We start from the raw sequence: 16668 nt of genomic DNA on the forward strand, positions 1-16668 counted from the left end.
AAGGGGGCTGCTGCCAGGGACCTCATACTCAAAGGGAGGGGATGCCATAAGCCACGCTCCAGGCTTTGTCCCCAGAGGGCAAGGGGTCAGGTCCCTCTAGCCAGGCTGTTATACCAGGAGGCTGTTTGGTTACATGGGGAACCGCCTGCCAGGGTGATTTGGAAATGCCCTGGAAGCTACAGTCTGAGGTGGGGAGGGCTGGGAGGTGGGACTAGCTCCTCCTCATCTTGTTGGCCTCCGGCACTAGCAACCTCCTGCATGCTCTGGGTGAAGCATCACCCTCTGACTGCAGCAGGGGCTCAGCCGCATGCACCTGGCACTGCAGTGCAAGAGTCTGCACCAGCCTTCTCCATCTGGAGCTTCCACCAGGTGGACAGCCCTATGCCAAGCTCACCCCAGAGCCAAGCGTCTGGGCCTGAGCTCCCAGAACAGGGTGCCACTTGGCCCTTCCCCTCCTGCCCTTCGTGTCCTGGCTCCCAGCCCTGTGGAGCTCACCGTCTGGTCTGTGAGCGGTGGGAGGACAATGGTCTTCTCCATAGTGTTCATCACCAGCTTCCACAGCTCCTTCAGCACCCGCTTCAGGACCGTCTTCTCACAGATCTTGGCGAAGAGGGTCAGGCTGAAGAAAGATGCAGAGAGAGGATGGAAGTGGGCCGTGGAGTGGAGCTGCTGCCCCCCATGCTCCCCAGGGCTGCAGGGAAGAGGCTACACTCATGTGGGCCTGTCCTGGCCTCAAAGGAAGCAGCTAATTCACATCAGCAGGTCCCTTGGGGCAGGCAGGGCTGGGCTCGCTCTGAGGCACCAGCCCTACCCCAGCTGAGTTCCTGAGCTCTGCATCCTAGCAGCAAGACTGGCAGTTGCAGGGCTGCATGTCCAGGGCCGGAGTAGCCCATGAGGTGGGCACAGATTCTCATGGTTTCAGGCTGTGGGGGTCAAAGCAAGGCCCTGCTTAGCCCCGGCCATCTGCAAGGGTCCCGCTGTTCAGATAGGAGGATGGGAAGACTATTGGACCACGAATGGGGCAGGCTGAGAATCCCAGGGGGCACAGGTACACTCTGGGGATGAGCAGGAGACAGGGTGGGTGGGGTGTATTCAGTCTGTGCATGCAGGGGCAGGTGGGGGCAGGCAGAGGTCTCCCCAGGGCCTGCAAGAGGAGCTCCTTTGTCACTGAGCACAATCATCTCTGGGCTCAGCAGAGCATCCAGGGCTGGGAGAGCCATGGTGCTCTGGGCCCACAGTGGCATACTTGCATTCCCTGACCAGGTTCCCTCCCATCCCTGTGGAGGTCTTGCAGCTCTGTCCTCCCCCATTCAGAGGGCTCTTCCTGCCCCTCTCCCATCCCCATGCCCCTTGCACCCCTACACTCACTTGCTGTCCAGAAGGTCCATGATGGGCTGAAGGACGTTGTCGGCGTCCTGTGCAACGCTGCTGCAGGCGCTGGCAGGGACATTCCCGGTGCCCTTCACCTGGCTCAGGATGTCCCCCATCTGCTTCACGCAGTCCTCGATGTGGGGCTGGAAGCTGCCGGCCATGAGATGCAGGCAGCTCAGTGACTGCAGGGACACTAACCCCATGCCCCCAGCATGCACTGGCAGCAGACTGATGCCTTGACCCTCTGCACTCACTGCCAGCATCACCACATGTGGGGCCTTCCCCTGGAGAGCAGCAGAGCCACCCCTCCACCACCGCCATGCTTTCAGTGAGAGGGACCTCCTGCCTGCCTGCCCCAGCATGCCTCCCAGGGGCTCCCATCCTCTCAGCCATGCTTACCTTGTTGCAAAAACTCTGCTCAGTTCATCCAGGACATTATTGAGCTTCACTTGCAGCTCCTTGAGGATGTCACTGGCTTCTGCATCCAGCTGGAGGATGGACATGTGTGGTTAGGTGAGTGCAGTCATAGCCCAGCAGGTGATACCAAAGCGAGGGTGCCAGCACTGGCTCAGGCTAAGCATGGAAGTCTCTGGGCCTCCATGACAGCCCATGCCCTACAGATGCATGCAAGCATGGGGCCAAGTACATCCCTAGGGCAAGCCACCAGCACTGGTAGCACCCCGCTGGTCTATAAGCAGGGGGCAGAAGACTCAAGCCATGCATTGCCTTCAGTGGGCTGGGTCCCTCACTGAGAGCAATGAGATGATGTTCCTACTAAGGGCCATGAGGGTGCCCCAAGATATGGCCCTGGACTGGGCTCTGGCTGCATGACAATGAGGCAGGTGAGCCACATGGATGCATCGTCCGACTGGGACAGGCTTCTGTGGAGCTTCACCTGGGGCTGTGATCACAGAAGCATTGCTTTCATGTGGGGAAAGGAGAAAGCCTCCCCCGTGATGCCAGCTGGGAGAGCAGGGAGCCCCGATACTCACCTCCTTTCCCCCCATGGCCTCAAACATCTTCTCCAGCTGGACACGAAGCTGCTGGATGTTGTTCATCAGGATGCAGGGCTGGAGGAGGACACGACAGAGAGGGGGTGAGCATGAGCACAGGCAGGCAGGAGCAGACCTGAGGCCCAGGATCCTGTCTCTGGCAGTGGCCAGCACCAGACGCTGCAGAGGAGGTGCAGGACCCCCACAGTGGGGGGCGGCGGGAGGACCTGGCACCACATGGGACTTCTGGTAGTCAGTGGGTGGCTGATGCCTCAAATGGGAGCCTTTTACTTCATTAAAGTCTGCCCTGGGAGCCAAACCTGCATGGTGAATCCGGGCACCCTCGCAACTCGGGCAGGGAGGGCCTTCCCCAGGCCAGGTTCTCACAGCATTGACCAGCAATGTGGGATCGCATCTACCCACAGGCCAGGGAGGTGGGTGCCCCTATCCCATGTCACAGACAGGGAAGCCAAGGGGCTGCCTGCCCTGCCCGTGGTGCTGCAGTGCAGAGATACCCAGGTGAACCCTACGTGAGCTGGAAGCAGCCCAGACACAGCAGCCCCAAGTTTCATGTGAGATAATTACTCTGCTGCTGTGCTGAGTCCTGAGCTGCTATGTCACAGCTCAGAGCTCCCTCCAGTACCCTGGCAGCATGCTGCATACCCACACGCCTGCACAGAGGTCAAGGCCAAGACCCAGGCCCCCACCAGGCCCCTTGAAGTGTTCAAGGTTCTCACTGATTCATGAGTGCTTGCAGGGTGGGGGACACCAGCACCTCTGGGATCCAGGACACAGCATGTTAGGATTTAGGTCCCAGCAGCAAGACTGGCCGGGGCGAGACCCTGGGGCTCCTCAAGTCAGTGGCAGGGAAGGGGGAGACTGGCATCTCTTGCCACCCAGTGCCGCAGTTCTGCTTCTGTTTCTAGTCCTGGATTCCTGGAAACGAGCCAACTGCGCACCCTCGTTGCGAGGAAGGCTAATGGTATATTGAGCTGCATTAGTAGTAGTGTTGCTAGCAGATTGAGGGAAGTGATTATTCCTCTCTATTCAGCACTGAAACACTGTGTCCAGTTTTGGGCCCCCCACTACAGAAAGGATGTAGACAAATTGGACAGAGTCCAGTGGATTGGACAGAGTCCAGTGGAGGGCAACAAAAATGGTTCGGGGGCTGGGACACATGGCTTGTGAATAGATGCTGAGGGAACTGGGCTTATTTAGTCTGCAGAAGACTGAGGGGGGATTTAATAGCAGCCTTCAACTACCTGAAGAGGATGGAGCTGGGCTGTTCTCAGTGGGGGCAGATGACAGAACAAGGAGCAATGGGCTCGAGTTGCAGCAAGGGAAGTTTAGGTTAGATATTAGGAAAAACTTTCTCACTAGGAGGGTGGTAAAACACTGGAACAGGTTACCCAGAGAGGTCATGGACTGTCCATCCTTGGAGGTTTTGAAGACCCAGGTAGACAAAGCTTTGGCTGGGATGATCTAGTTGGGGATGGGTCCTGCTTTAAGCAGGAGGTTGGACTTTTTTTTTTTAGGAATATTTTTCATGTTCCAAGTCAGATCAGCCAAATCAATTCCAAATCTGTGAGTCATTCAAGAACCAAATGTGGCCCTACTACCGGCAAACATCCTCCACCCCCACCTGGGGCTTCAGATGCTTCCAAATCCTTTGGCAGCCATCCTACATGCAGGCCTAAGCTCAAAAGCTTGGCGTTCAGATGCCCCCGAGTTTGGCTTGCCCTAGCCCCGACGGCCACAGGAGTCTCTCATTTCCATAAAGTCAGCCTGCAGGGATCTCCGCAGTGGGACGTGGGCAGCTCTGGGCCCAGCGAGCCGCTTCATTCATGGGGACCTGGTGCAACTTGGTCCACATTCTCCAGGAGTTCCTGAACTGTGCGTCTGGCCTCCATCCTGCTCCCCTGCCTCACTGTGTGTGGTGTGGGGCGTAGCCTGGGTATGACAGGCAGGAAGGGGCCAGGCACTGCCTGTTCTCAGAGCAGGGCACCAGGGGCTGGCTCTTCCAGGCAGCCAGGTGTGTTGGGAGCTGAGTACTTTAGGGCATTTAGCTCTACCTGTGGGTACTGAACACTTGACAGCCTGGCCCTTGGAGGGCTGCTGGCCAGGTGTCAGCTGAACAAAGAGCTTGTCATTTTAAACAGTGGGCTAAATCTATCGCTGACATAAAGCATCAGGAGGCCAATGGTGAAGTCTATACATATCAGAGTGGGTCTAACAGGAGAGCTGTCACTGCTGGATGGCCTGGTGTCAAGGAAAGGGAGCCCTGCTAGTCATATCCAAATCTATGGGCTGACTCCAGATTTCTACCAGTGCAGTTTACACCTTGGCCCAGAGACATCCTGCAGTTTAAGGGACTCTGCTCTCCATTAGCCCAGCTTTGAACCACCATCACTCCATGGACCTTGGTGGGGTTACTCCTGACTGACACTTGCTTCAATAAGAACATCAGGCCGCTTCTGCAAAGGAGAGTCTCACTGGTCCATATCCTGCCTAGGCCTTACACAACTATGCACAGGAGTGAGTGCATGACTTGTGTGGCATGGTGTATATACCTGGGCAAGCCAGGCTGTTTCTAAAGGATGGGGCTGGTGCCCAGGAATGAATGTCAATGGATGTGTGCATATTCCAGGGGCAATGTACACCATCTCCCTGGCTGGTTGCCGCCAAGTGGGAGCCCAGGCCTGGTGCAGATCCAAAGCTCCTTGAAGTCTTGGGGTGACTAAATGTGGGAACTGAAGTTCAGCCCCCTGGAAAGAGAGCGGACCAGCTGCCAAGTCCAGAACCCAGCACACATCCAAGGGCCCCTGCATCTCAGCCGTTTGGTCCAGGTCTGGAGCTGGATCCTGTTCTAAGGCAAGGGGCACTGCAGGGATTTGCAGTGGGGTGAGGTGCCCTAGAGTCCCAGAGGACCTGGGAGCAGCTCCCCAGTGGCAGAGATTTATCTTGCTCTCAAGAAATGGAGAGAAACTAGAGCAGGGGGTGTAGGCAGGGCCTAAGGCACTGCAGAGAGGGGCTCTCCTCGATTCCTGGGGGGATCTAATGGTGGTGCTGGCTAGCAGTGTGGGAACAGCAAGCCAGGAGCTGGCCCCACCAGTCAGGGCCGATCGGAAGGTAAGAGAGAAGGGAGAAGCAGCAGAAGGAGGAGGATACATCACCACTTTCTCTTTCTCCTTGGAGCAGTGTAAGGCGAAATCTTTAGAGATGATCTCGGCGTACTGCAGCAACACGTTGCTGATGGTCTGTAGGCAGGCAGCATGGGCAGAGAGGAACGAAGGAGCAGAGAGCAGGAAGAGGAGACAGGACAGGACAGCAAGGGAAGAGAAGCAGAAAGAAGCAAGGCTGTGACAGCTGGATTCGCTTAGTCTGAAATCCTGTCTCCATGTCGGCCTGGGCCCAGGCAGCCTCAGGCAGAGTCACGTGGGACAGAGGTCCTGGAGCAGAGCAAATCTGTCTCTGTTCATGATGTTTATGATGTGATGCTCCAGAGCATCTGGAGGATACGTCATCCCCCACTTCCCACTCATGGTCCCCCACAACTCTGGTAGACATGACATGGATCTCCCCTTCTGCACCTCCCGTGCTGCTGCAGAGGCAGAGCTGAGACCCTGGGCAGGAGGCCTTCTGTGGCACGGGCACCCCCAGCTAGCCTGGGGCACTCTGGTTGTCCTAATTGGCACCTTCTGCTGCCCACTCCTCCTCTTGTCCCTGCCACCCCAGCATGCTGGGCTCACTCCACAGCTGCTTAGCCCTGGCTGGGACACAGGCAGCTGAGTTGGCTTCACTAGACCATACAAGCAAGGCTTGACCTTCCACACTGGGGTGAGTCCATGGAAGGCAGTGGAGGGACTCCCGATGTAGGAGTCACCTAGGAGCTAGACAGCTGAGAGAAGCCCCCGGGCGTGTCTGGGCTCAGCAGCCTCAGCTAAATGTCATCTTTGCAGACGTTACAGCTCAGTCCTCTCTCTTCTCTACACGGGGACACTGCCATCCCAAGTGCTCTGCACTTGGAGCAGAGAGGTTAAGGTGAGGGCCACCTACAACCATGCAGCCACAGAGCATGGGTGGTTGAGTGGGAAGCTGGTCTAACCAAGACATTTGCTCCTGTTATTCTATAAGATTGGGGATCTCTGCTCCTTGGGACACAAGGATGGTCACAACAAGGACTGCACCAGACCAGGACTAACCTACCCCACCCCTTCCCTTGCTGGACTCCCTACCTTGGCAAACCTCCGCATGTAATGCCCCACAATCTGCGGGTCAGGGCACTCCAGCTTCTTGATGATCTCAAAGCTCTGGTTCAGCTGGGAGAAGACGTCCACCACGGAGCAGGAGAAGAGCGCGTGCTCAGACGTTTGCTGGAACTGAGGCAGGGCGTTTTGGGGTGGCAAACAGAGAAGCAGAACATAAAAGATGGGATACTTTCCAGGCACATCCTTATGTCCCAGGGAGTGGACAGCTTTGGAACCTGCCCCAGCTGCTTTGCCCAGACATCTTGCCTCCATCCCAGGTACCTGACAGAGTCCAGGCTCCCGATTCTGTTCCCTGCTCCCCCTGAGATGCCACAGGGCTCCTCTCTCAGCCTTGCCCAGTTCACTGGGACTATAAGCCACATCTCCAAGCTCCTGGCTGGCTCTTACCAGCCTCCTGCTGCTTTCTCATTGGAGTGGATGATTGGAAATAACACTCTGAGGCTCCCTCTCACCATATGGCCCTGCCAGACCCCATTAGCACCGGCCTCAAACAGTGAAGAACTAGCTCTGACTTCTGGGGTATGGGGTTTGCTGCTGTCCCGGGGCCCAGGCTGCATCAGATTTTGTCCCCATCTATCACTGCTTTCACTAAAGTGCCTACTGCCTGGCACCAAAGCCCCTTCGCCTTTCCAAGGCAGGGCAGGCAGGGAGGACTGATGGCTTCTAATACCTGTGGATACAGTTACTAGTGGAATAGCTATGCTGTCTGCAAAGCTGGTGGTGGTTTTGGCATGTCAGGATTTGGCCAAATCCAGCCCATTTGTAAGAAAAGAGAGCTTGAGTGCTGTATATGGATCTCAGGGTTGCATATAAAACAAAGGGCAGGAATCCCAGGGTCCACTCTCATGCCCCACTAGCATGAGGGGGGAGTCAGGCTTGGAGGGTGTGTGTGAGGGGGTAATGTGTGAAGTGCCACTCGTCAGCTCTGTCCCTACCCCGTCCTTCTTGTCCCTCTCCAGTGCTCCATGCAGGAAATCCCGGGACACCTCCTCGTTCTCATCCAGCCACTGGATAACAAAAGGCTCAAACCACCTGGAAGAGCAAGACAGGGAAGGTGCAGGCAGGGGAGCAGAGAGGTCTCCTTGGGGGCACAGGATGCTCCGACAACCCAAAGCCAGACAAGGGAAACTGAGCCGGTTGAATGTGATGGGCAATCCCCCCACAGGGCATCCTCCCAGCCGGACCGTGCAGAGGGAGAGGCAAGGTTGTGCGCCAGAGATGCTCTTGGGGATCCAGCACCGGGTCTGGCTTGATGCCACTGCCTCCAAACCTGTTGGACCACTCTTCTTCAGCCGCCTGCCTCCCCCAGTCCCACCAAGCCTGCTTCTGTCTTCACCTGGATAACTCGGGGCAGCTGCACTGAAGCTCAATGGGAGCAGAATGAGAATCGTGCCCGGCAGTGTGTGTGGAGCTATTTCTGACTGACACCAGGTGGAAAAAGAAGGGAACCAGGCCTCTGTGCCTAGGTTCATTCAGTTTTGGCCTTCAGCCTCAATTCAGCCTGACCTGGAGGGATGATTTGCTGTGTTTCCAGGTGCCTGCCTAAGGTGCTGAGCACTCACCAGAAGAAGACTTGAGAGCATGGGTGACTGGTGCCACCTTAGTCAAGGGGGTGCCCCGTTGGCCAATCTCGCTGATGGTGGGAGGGGGGAGAAGTCCCCCATGGCTGATCCTGCTGATCTGGGTTGGGGGGGGATCCCCCTGCAGCCGATCGTGAGATGGCCGATTGCTGCGGCCAATCACTGCAGCCACTTCTGGGAGCGCAATGGCACTCCACTCCCTGGCCAGTGCTTGCAGTGGGGGCACCAGTGCTCCCGCCTGCCCCCCATGCCCATCACCTAAGGGGGGAGTGCGGCCAATCAGGGGGTGCACTGGCACTCTCAAAGGGTGCACGAGCACCCCTGTGCACCCCCTATGTGTTGCCACTGCTTGAGAGCTCAGCACCAGTGACAATCAGGCCCCAATGGCATTTGCACTTGTCTCCTTTACAAGGCTAGTTTAGAAGGCTCCAGGGTCAGCCTAGCTGGTGAAAGGAGTTGGCTGGTACTTCCTATTGAAGGGCCACAACAGGCCCCAGTTCCTTGCTCCACCTGGCTCTTAGCATCTGCACACTTGGCCCTGAACTCTTTTGCCTCTGTTCCCTCCCACAGCACCCTGCAAGCCTGCCCTCTGCCCAGACTGCACAGCTCAGGGGCACAGGCTGCTGGGACCTCAGCGGTGTGGCCCCTGCCTGAGCCCTCTGCTCCCAGCCTTTGAAGAGAGTTTTGACCCCTCTCCCAAGAAGCCCCATCTATGAGAGGGGAGCACATGTGCGACTGCTGTCAGCCAGAAAGGGGCAAACCCTGGGTGCCATGAATTTGGGAGGTGCCTGGCTCTGCTCTTGACTGCCCAGGGCCCTGGGACTCCAATACCCATGTGCTGGTGACACACATCCTTTAGGGGCTGGACTAAAGCAAGCACTGACTTCTAGGGAAATCAATCAGAGCAAGACAGCACAACGACTCCCTCAGGATCCTGGTTGAGACGGGGGCATCTCACATGGTGCTTTCTTAAGTAGATAAGCAACAGGAGGGGATTCAGGGCTGTGTGGGAAGCCAACTCCCAGAGACCCAGAGCAGACTGCTATTGATTTTCCACCTCCCAGAGAGCCATCTCCACCTTCCACTACCCTGGCTGAGTTTGCTCCACACATCCAATATGCCGCGGCACGGGGGACGATCAATGTGGCAGCTGGGACGCAGGCCCAGCTCTTTCAGCCCCTGCCATTTAATTACCTATAAAGAGCTATTGATCCCATTGCCCCTCTGCTGCCTCTCAATGCGAAGGAGACTGCTTCATATGATCAGTGCGGTCTTAAAGGCACTGTGCTCCCCTGCTGCCCATAGCAGGCCAGGAGCCCAACAAGGATGGGGCTTGCTGGCTCCTGCCATACCTCTCATGGAGAAGGAAAGCAGGGGAGGGCAGGGAATGGGATGAAAGGGGCTGAAGTGGAGAACAGATGAGGAGGTGCCTCTTTTGACGACCCGGGAGTGTAAGAAATATGAACAGCCCCCTTGGCTCCTCCATTCATTTCTATCTTATCCTCCTCCCTCTCCAGGGCCTGAGAGTGAAATCCAAGTCCTAGATCATGTCTTACACAATGCTTCAGTCCAGCAGCAGATGGTTTAAACTGGTCTCACACGTACTAATAAGCATCCTGTGTGCCCCTCCACCCACTCCTCGCCTTCAACATGGGTGTGCAAACAGCCACGCAGCATGGCCAGGCAACGGCAATCACCCCAGGGCAGCACCCTCCTGCTGGGACCTCACTAGCACTCTAGCAATGGAGGCAGCCCCTCTTTGCAATGACCTGCTGCCCCACCAGGACTTACGCAGGGTACTCAGGCACCCGGCTCTTGAAGGAAGGCAGCTCGGTCACATACTCATTGTAGAGCCACTTCACCTTGAAGTGCAGGTTCATGTAGTCAGCGCTCTTGCACAGGCGGTGCTTGTCGTGCTCTGGGAGGGGGGCAGAGAGCAGGACTGTCAGGTGCTCCTGCCCGCATCAACAGAAAGGCTTATTCCCCCTCCCGCCAGCCCTCTGCTCTGCCCTCAAGCCTAGTGCCCGATGCTGCTTCTTCAGCACCCCTTTTGATACCATCAGGACTGGCGTGAGCTGCCTTACTGTGTATGCTCACTACCACCCCGTGCTGGGTGGCATCAGAGTTGTGCAGCTGCGTGGCATGGGGCCTGTACTGCTAGCAGAGATTCTCCTTTACCTTATCAGTTGGGATATGACTTTTGGAGCAGGAGGCACTGTGCTCCAGCTCCACTGCCAATGCAAGGAGGCTCAGGACTAGCTGTGAGTGGTCATGGCTTTTTGTTATCATTAGGTGGCACATTTTCCCCACCCTGGCTCGAGCTGAGCTGGTGCCCCCCTGCCAAGAGGCAAATGCAGCCAAGGGGAGACTCACCTTCCATTGCATACTTCATGTCCTGAGCAAAGAGGTTCCACATCACTTCAGCACTGATCTTGCCCACGTTCAGCTCCTGGGGGAACCTGGCAGTGATTAAAGAAAAGGAGGAAAACTAAATGAATACGGCAGGTAGAGAAGAAAACTCCAACCCAGCTGCTTCAAGGGGAGAGAAAGCTGGTCTCCCTGGTGTCACTATGCCCCAAGGAGGGCACAGAGACTGCTGTACAGATGTGGGGCACCTGGGGCTTTTCTGTGCTCATCCAGTCAGCACCAGACAGGTAGGGCACAGGCAAGGTGACTTATAACCTGGGCATGGCACAAGCCAGAGGTGTAGCAGCAGAGCTGTGCCCATGGCAGCACCAATTATGGCTGTGACAACGGCTGTTTTTATTTCCCCCTGCTACTGGGACAGGTATGGAGCTGGGCAGATCGGAAGGGAGAAGCTCCCTAAAGGCAGGCGGAGGGGCGTTACCATCTTCCCAGCCTGACATGGTATGGACAGCACCAGATCCACACCCACACATGGAGAATCAGTGTGCTCAGCACGACTTGCTAACTTGCTGTGTAGCCTAGCCTAGGGACAAGTCACTTCACCTCTCGGGGCTTCCTATAAAACAGGCATTTTTTTCTAGTGGCAAGGCTCATTTCTAACAAATAGAGGCTCCTGGCTCTTTGTACTGTCTGTCCCACCCAGCCCTCGTCTCTGGCATTTTCCAAAGAGGAATCATTCCATGAAGTGTGAATGGCAGCCAGCTGCCCTCCCTTCTCCAGCTCCTGACTCAGATGCCCCATGCTGGAAGTATCTTCCTTCCCAGGCACTGCATCAATGCCAAGCCGCAGGGCCTGGCACGGAGCATTCCCTTGCTGGAGGAGCCAGCTGGGATAGCTCTGACTAAGCAATTCTTTGGTCAGAAACTACAGTTTTGCCAGAAAGATGTGTCAGTTTTGATGCAGCTTCCAGCCAGGAGCTCTCATGGGTCAAGGGGTTATTTCCTGAGCAAGTACCAGAGAGAGATGAGAAAACCTGGTGATTTTGATTGGACAATGCTCGCTTCAGCCCAGTCTGGGTGCATGACAGCCAAAAGGGTTTGGGTTTGTTCCATGGCACTAAGAACATTTTCTAATCCTGAAGCTGGTCCCCTGCCAGTGCTTGCAGGGGCACGTGGATGTGACTGTGAATTCTGTCTTCCTTGGGGGATTCAGTGCAAGTGGAAAGAAGGAAACCCCACAGAGATGTCTTCCCCCATGTTCTGGCTTCTTGGGGCTCCTATGTTGGAGCTCCCAGTGTGGCATCCTCCAGCCACCTCAGCTCTCAGCTTTGCCTGGTTAAGGCGAGAGGCTCTGTGACTCTCTCAACTCCCCATAAGCTTTATGGGAAGCAGAGGAGATGTTGTCCTCCCCATGCAGGTACTTACTGGTTCAGACAGGGCGTGTAGGAGTTCTTATCCTCTTCAATAATTGAGACAATCAGCGTGATGAGTTTGGACCAGAAATCCAGGTTCTTGATGCTGGGTCCCTGCTCCTCAGGGGGCACCTCACCTTTCTTTGTCTAAGAAAAGCCCAAATAAAAGGAAGGGGAAATCTGTGGTCAAAGACAGGTGTGAAAACAGCCCAGCTGCTCTCAGGGACTGTTATCACAATGTGGCCTCCAGACTCAGATTCCCCTCTGCTTGGGCATTAGAGATAGACCCAAACCTACTTGTTCCTTCCCAGCTTATTCCCTGATGGCCAAGGCAGGACTGCTTCTGATGGACACAGGTCTGGATCCAGTCTAGGCCCATGTCCCTGTACACATTTCTGGGTCCTGCCCCAGACAGGAATCCTCGAGTCTTGCTCCATATAGGAAACCTGGAGACTCTGGCCCCAAACTGCAAGGAGTGGAGTTGCTCTCACCTCCCGGTTGCATCACTTGATTTCCTGCAGAATTGCGTCCTTTCTGGGTTCCCTTACCAGGAGTCCACATACCAGGAGTCCCAGCTTGCTACTGAGCCTCACCTGAGCACTGGAAAGGAACCAGATCCTTAAAGTGGGCGTGTAGCAAAAGAGGTCACAGTGTTTTCCAGGGCCAGGACACCGACACCTGAATTGTGCTTTGGATCTGAAGTCATAGCAAAGGTAGCTGCTAATCTAAAAGGATCGTGGCCACTAAGACTGGGTGGGGGGGCAGGAATTCAGTGTAAGGGAGGGAGGAAGGAAGGAAAGTGAGAAGTCAGCATCATCAATGCCACATGCAGCAGGTCACGGCAAAGGCCTGGTGCTGCTACCCTCTTCCTGCTGCACGAGCAGAGCTCTTCATGGCAGCTCTGCACAGAGGCTCCAGGACCAGCTCTCCCACCCGCCCTGCTTACGGGATCTGTCTGGTACTCCCGGCTGTACAGCTCGTGACAGTTGTTGAAGATGTATTCATAGGTGGAGTTGAGGCAGGCTTTCACGCAGTCCTTCACTACTTGGCTGGCACGGGGAGGGCTCTGTAGCTCCTGGACCTGCAGAACCGGGAAGAGAAACAAGGAAATGCTTTGCACAGGCCATTTCTTAAGATAGATGCCTGCCCCCTCAAACGTCCATTGCCCGGGAGTTGGGACAGTGATAGGTTTAGCTCCCTTGTGAAGGGCTGCTGGACTGGGGTGTCACTAGTGCTCCACCAAGAAGAAGGCTGTCTTCACATGCCACAAGCCCTGGAGATACATGAGGCCAGCTCACATCCCTGTTGCCCATCCTAAGCAGGGCTCCCTACTGGGTGAGAAATCCTGCTAGGCCAGGAATCTCCCTGACCTTATTCAACCCAGAGCCCTGGGGCCAGGGGTATCCATACAGTTCAACAAAAGCCCCTTAATAACAGCAAAATCCTACAGGAGTGCAGCTTGGGCCCTAGGAGAAATGGTGAGCAATTAATTAAGCAAATCAACTTGCATATCAGCCCCTGGCATGGCCCACCCACAGCTGCCCAGCAGGGAAGCAGAGAATCGAGGCTGAGTTGCTTTCCTCTGTGAGCTATGGAGGTCTTTCTTCATCCCACGAGGGCAGGGAACCAGAGACCTGGGCACTGGCCATTACCTTCATTCGGAAGAAGGTGATGCTGGTTAACAGATCCACTGTTGACTTGAGGTCCTGTAGCCTTTCAGGGCTGCTGGCAGGGAAGTTATTCTGTCAAATAGGAAAGAAAAGCAGAGGGCCCCGTGATGAATACAAAAGCAAGAAGGTCTCAATGGGCAGGAAGCACCCAGCTGGGCATGGCCACAGAGCTAACGGCTAGGCTGATAATGCTCTCCCCTTGGCATGGAGTCTGCCGGACCCCACATCTCCTGACCCCAATCCACATGTTATCTACTGGGCCATTCTGACCCCTTGGCAGGCTCTGGACACTTGGAAGGTATTTCCTCGCACAAAAGGCCACAGGAGATTGGGGAACGGCTGGGAGGCTTGCTAGGAGGATGAGGAGACATGTTGTGTTGGGTACCTAGCATAGAGCAGGTGTAGGCAGTGTGAACTGGGCAACTGCATGGGTCCCTGAGCTATCAGCGGTCCCCACCGCATCATGGTGATGTTTTAGTCTGGTGAAGAACAGGGACTTGAGACCGAACTTTTGCACGATGACTCCCAAGACACAAACCGGGAAGCAGACCTGCTTTGAGCCTGTGGTTCAAGACTTATTCCACCGCCCCCTGACTGAGAAAGGCTGGGATGACCACACTACTCCCACGAAGGATAGATTTCCCCAAGCATTCACTGCCCCACATGGGTTTTGCTTGCCTTACCCGGTACATGGACAGGTCAATCCGGAGCGAATTGTGCAGCTGGTCCAGCAGCTTGACGAAGCGCTCTTTCTGTGGAGACACACCCCGGGGCCAGGTAAATGGGGGAAAGGCATCCAAGGTGGCTTTCCCACCTCCCCCCATCACCCCATCCTCAGAGCAAGGCTAACAGGACTGACAGTACTGATCCCTCTTCCCAATTGTAGCTCCCCCCTGCATGACCAGTGCCTATGGTTGGGCTGGGTCTCAGCAGGACTGTGAAGGGAGGAAGATGTGGAAGAGAGGCCAACATCTTCCTGGATCTCTCTGGTACAGTCAACCGAAAGGTTTAGAAATGAGCATAAGGTCTGGAGCAAACTGCAGCCCAGTTAGCAGGCCACTCCCTGTTGGCTTAGCCCTAGCCAGGATGCAGTGAGACCTGCCTTGCAATGGGAGGCAATGTAGGCTGGGAGCTAGAGTCCGAGAGAACCACAGCAGCCTCCACAGAGGATCCTCTTCCTACTGCAGCTGAGTCCATCCCTCCTCTCCCTTAGGGATGCTAACTGCAGACCAGATGGCGTCTCTTCAAGGACGGGGGCCAGGCCACCTCACACAGCTCAGGAGCTTTTCCTGAAGTGAGGCTGATGGCTGCACACTGTCAGTGGATTAATTAAATCCATGCTACTCTGAGCGTATCTGCACAGGGCCACGTGGGAAAGGGACTCTGAATGAACTAGAGCTGCACATCCACAGTGGTTTAGTTCAATTGCACGTGGGGACGTCCTAACTGAGCAGTCGTTCAATTCGTTCCCAAAGTGATTTAACCAACGTGGAATTTAAGGCCATTTTGTAAGGGGTGTAATGCCGTTTAGTTAATCCACTTCAGGAGTGAATCTGGATTAGCGCTCATAAGGGTCCCCTTGGGTAGCTGACTCCATAGGAGTCACTCTCAATGTATGCCCCAGGGAGGGGGCTCTCAGCGAGAGGGTTCAGGGTTAGCCCTGGGCTTCGCAGCTCCCCACGTGCCAGCCACACTCAATAGAAAGGAAGCAAAGGGTGGGGAAAGGCTTGAAGCAGGCTCCCCATTTACGGCTGCCAGAGCTTGCCTAGCTCTTTCCTGCTGAGGAGCTATGCTGCCCTCCTCCAGCATGACCCTGGACCTGCACACAAGGACCAGCAGTCACCGGAGACATCTGCCTGTCACACAATGGGACTTGCTAATGGGAATCCCACTATATTCCTTGCAAACGGCTTTCCCAGGGACCCAAGTCTCTGTGGCTACCCACCCTGGCATAAAAGGGCATATAGATGCTACAGGTCACAGTAGGTGCTGTGGCCTTGCTTCACCTGTGGCACCCCTTGGTGCAGGCCCGACTCTCCCCCAGCTCTGCAGGTTGATTAAGAGAAGGAACTGCTCTGGTTTTGCCTATCAGTACTGGCAGCTTTTCCAGGCCCAGTATAACAAAGGGCTGGCTTCTGTGAGGTCCCAAGCACCTGCTGGAAAATGCCAGCTGCCCTGAGTGCTCTCAGCTCCTCAAGGCAGAACTGGGCATAGGTCAAGGATACGTTCATCCTGGCAGGAGGGGATGACCTTCAGTCCCCTCTGGCCCTAATTTCTGCTCCATGTGTGACTAATGACACATCAGTGCAAGGAAGCCAGAAAGTCTTCCTTAGGCCCACACCTTGGGTTTAGGCTCACAGGAGTGAGAGGGTGACATTGTCCCCCTGAAGAGGCAAGAAGGCAATGAGCCCCTTAAACAGTGGGACATTCACTGGGTCACAGCATGCCAAAGGAGGCTGGAGCAGGAGGGACATGGCAATTCCCTTGCTGCAGGGGTGAAGGCATGGGGGCTACATCAGAAAGTCAGGGGTTGGGCACAGACTGACGCCCAGAGCGGTGCAGCTAACACACCCCCTCCTCTCGGTGTGAGCTCAGGCTAGCCCACAGCCTGCATTTGCTACCGCAAACCTTCGTATCATTTGCCTGCAAGAGACAGTAAGACCAGTTTTTGCAGAGACCGTGCAGAGTGCACAGATGCACGTCCCCGAAACAGAGCAGTTGCAGCACGCCTTAAAACTGGTCATGACAGGCACGCTGGGTAACACAGTGGGGTAAAGCGACACTGTCGGGTACTTTAGGGCCCAAATTTAGGCTCTCTAAAAAAAGAGAAAGAAAAAAAAGTTTTTACAAACCCTAAAGATCAAGAGAAAAACTTTTCACGACTCGGAAATACAGTTTACTTGGCTCTAGGCATCCCCCTGCTGTGTCGGTAACCCAAACCCTCCAGCACAGGGACAGACAGACAACGCATGGGCAACAGGAAACGAAGGCACCTAGACGCTGACTAGA

General features: G+C 55.5%; 1 protein-coding gene across 1 annotated transcript in view; it reads right to left on the minus strand.

Moving 5' to 3' along the window:
• LOC102557750 (protein unc-13 homolog A) overlaps nt 1-16668 on the minus strand; it is a 100209-nt gene that overhangs the window by 25630 nt on the left and 57911 nt on the right. The window contains exons 23-35 of the mRNA XM_059719920.1: nt 14343-14411; nt 13642-13731; nt 12936-13070; nt 12003-12136; nt 10585-10670; nt 10003-10129; nt 7567-7663; nt 6599-6742; nt 5537-5620; nt 2364-2441; nt 1771-1859; nt 1369-1521; nt 496-619 (exon numbers count right to left, since the gene is read on the minus strand). Coding sequence (XP_059575903.1) covers nt 496-619; nt 1369-1521; nt 1771-1859; nt 2364-2441; nt 5537-5620; nt 6599-6742; nt 7567-7663; nt 10003-10129; nt 10585-10670; nt 12003-12136; nt 12936-13070; nt 13642-13731; nt 14343-14411 — 1410 coding nt within the window. The remainder of the gene's footprint in view (nt 1-495; nt 620-1368; nt 1522-1770; nt 1860-2363; nt 2442-5536; nt 5621-6598; nt 6743-7566; nt 7664-10002; nt 10130-10584; nt 10671-12002; nt 12137-12935; nt 13071-13641; nt 13732-14342; nt 14412-16668) is intronic.

Source organism: Alligator mississippiensis, chromosome 16 (genome assembly GCF_030867095.1).
Source record: "Alligator mississippiensis isolate rAllMis1 chromosome 16, rAllMis1, whole genome shotgun sequence".
In the NCBI taxonomy this organism is placed as follows: domain Eukaryota; kingdom Metazoa; phylum Chordata; order Crocodylia; family Alligatoridae; genus Alligator; species Alligator mississippiensis.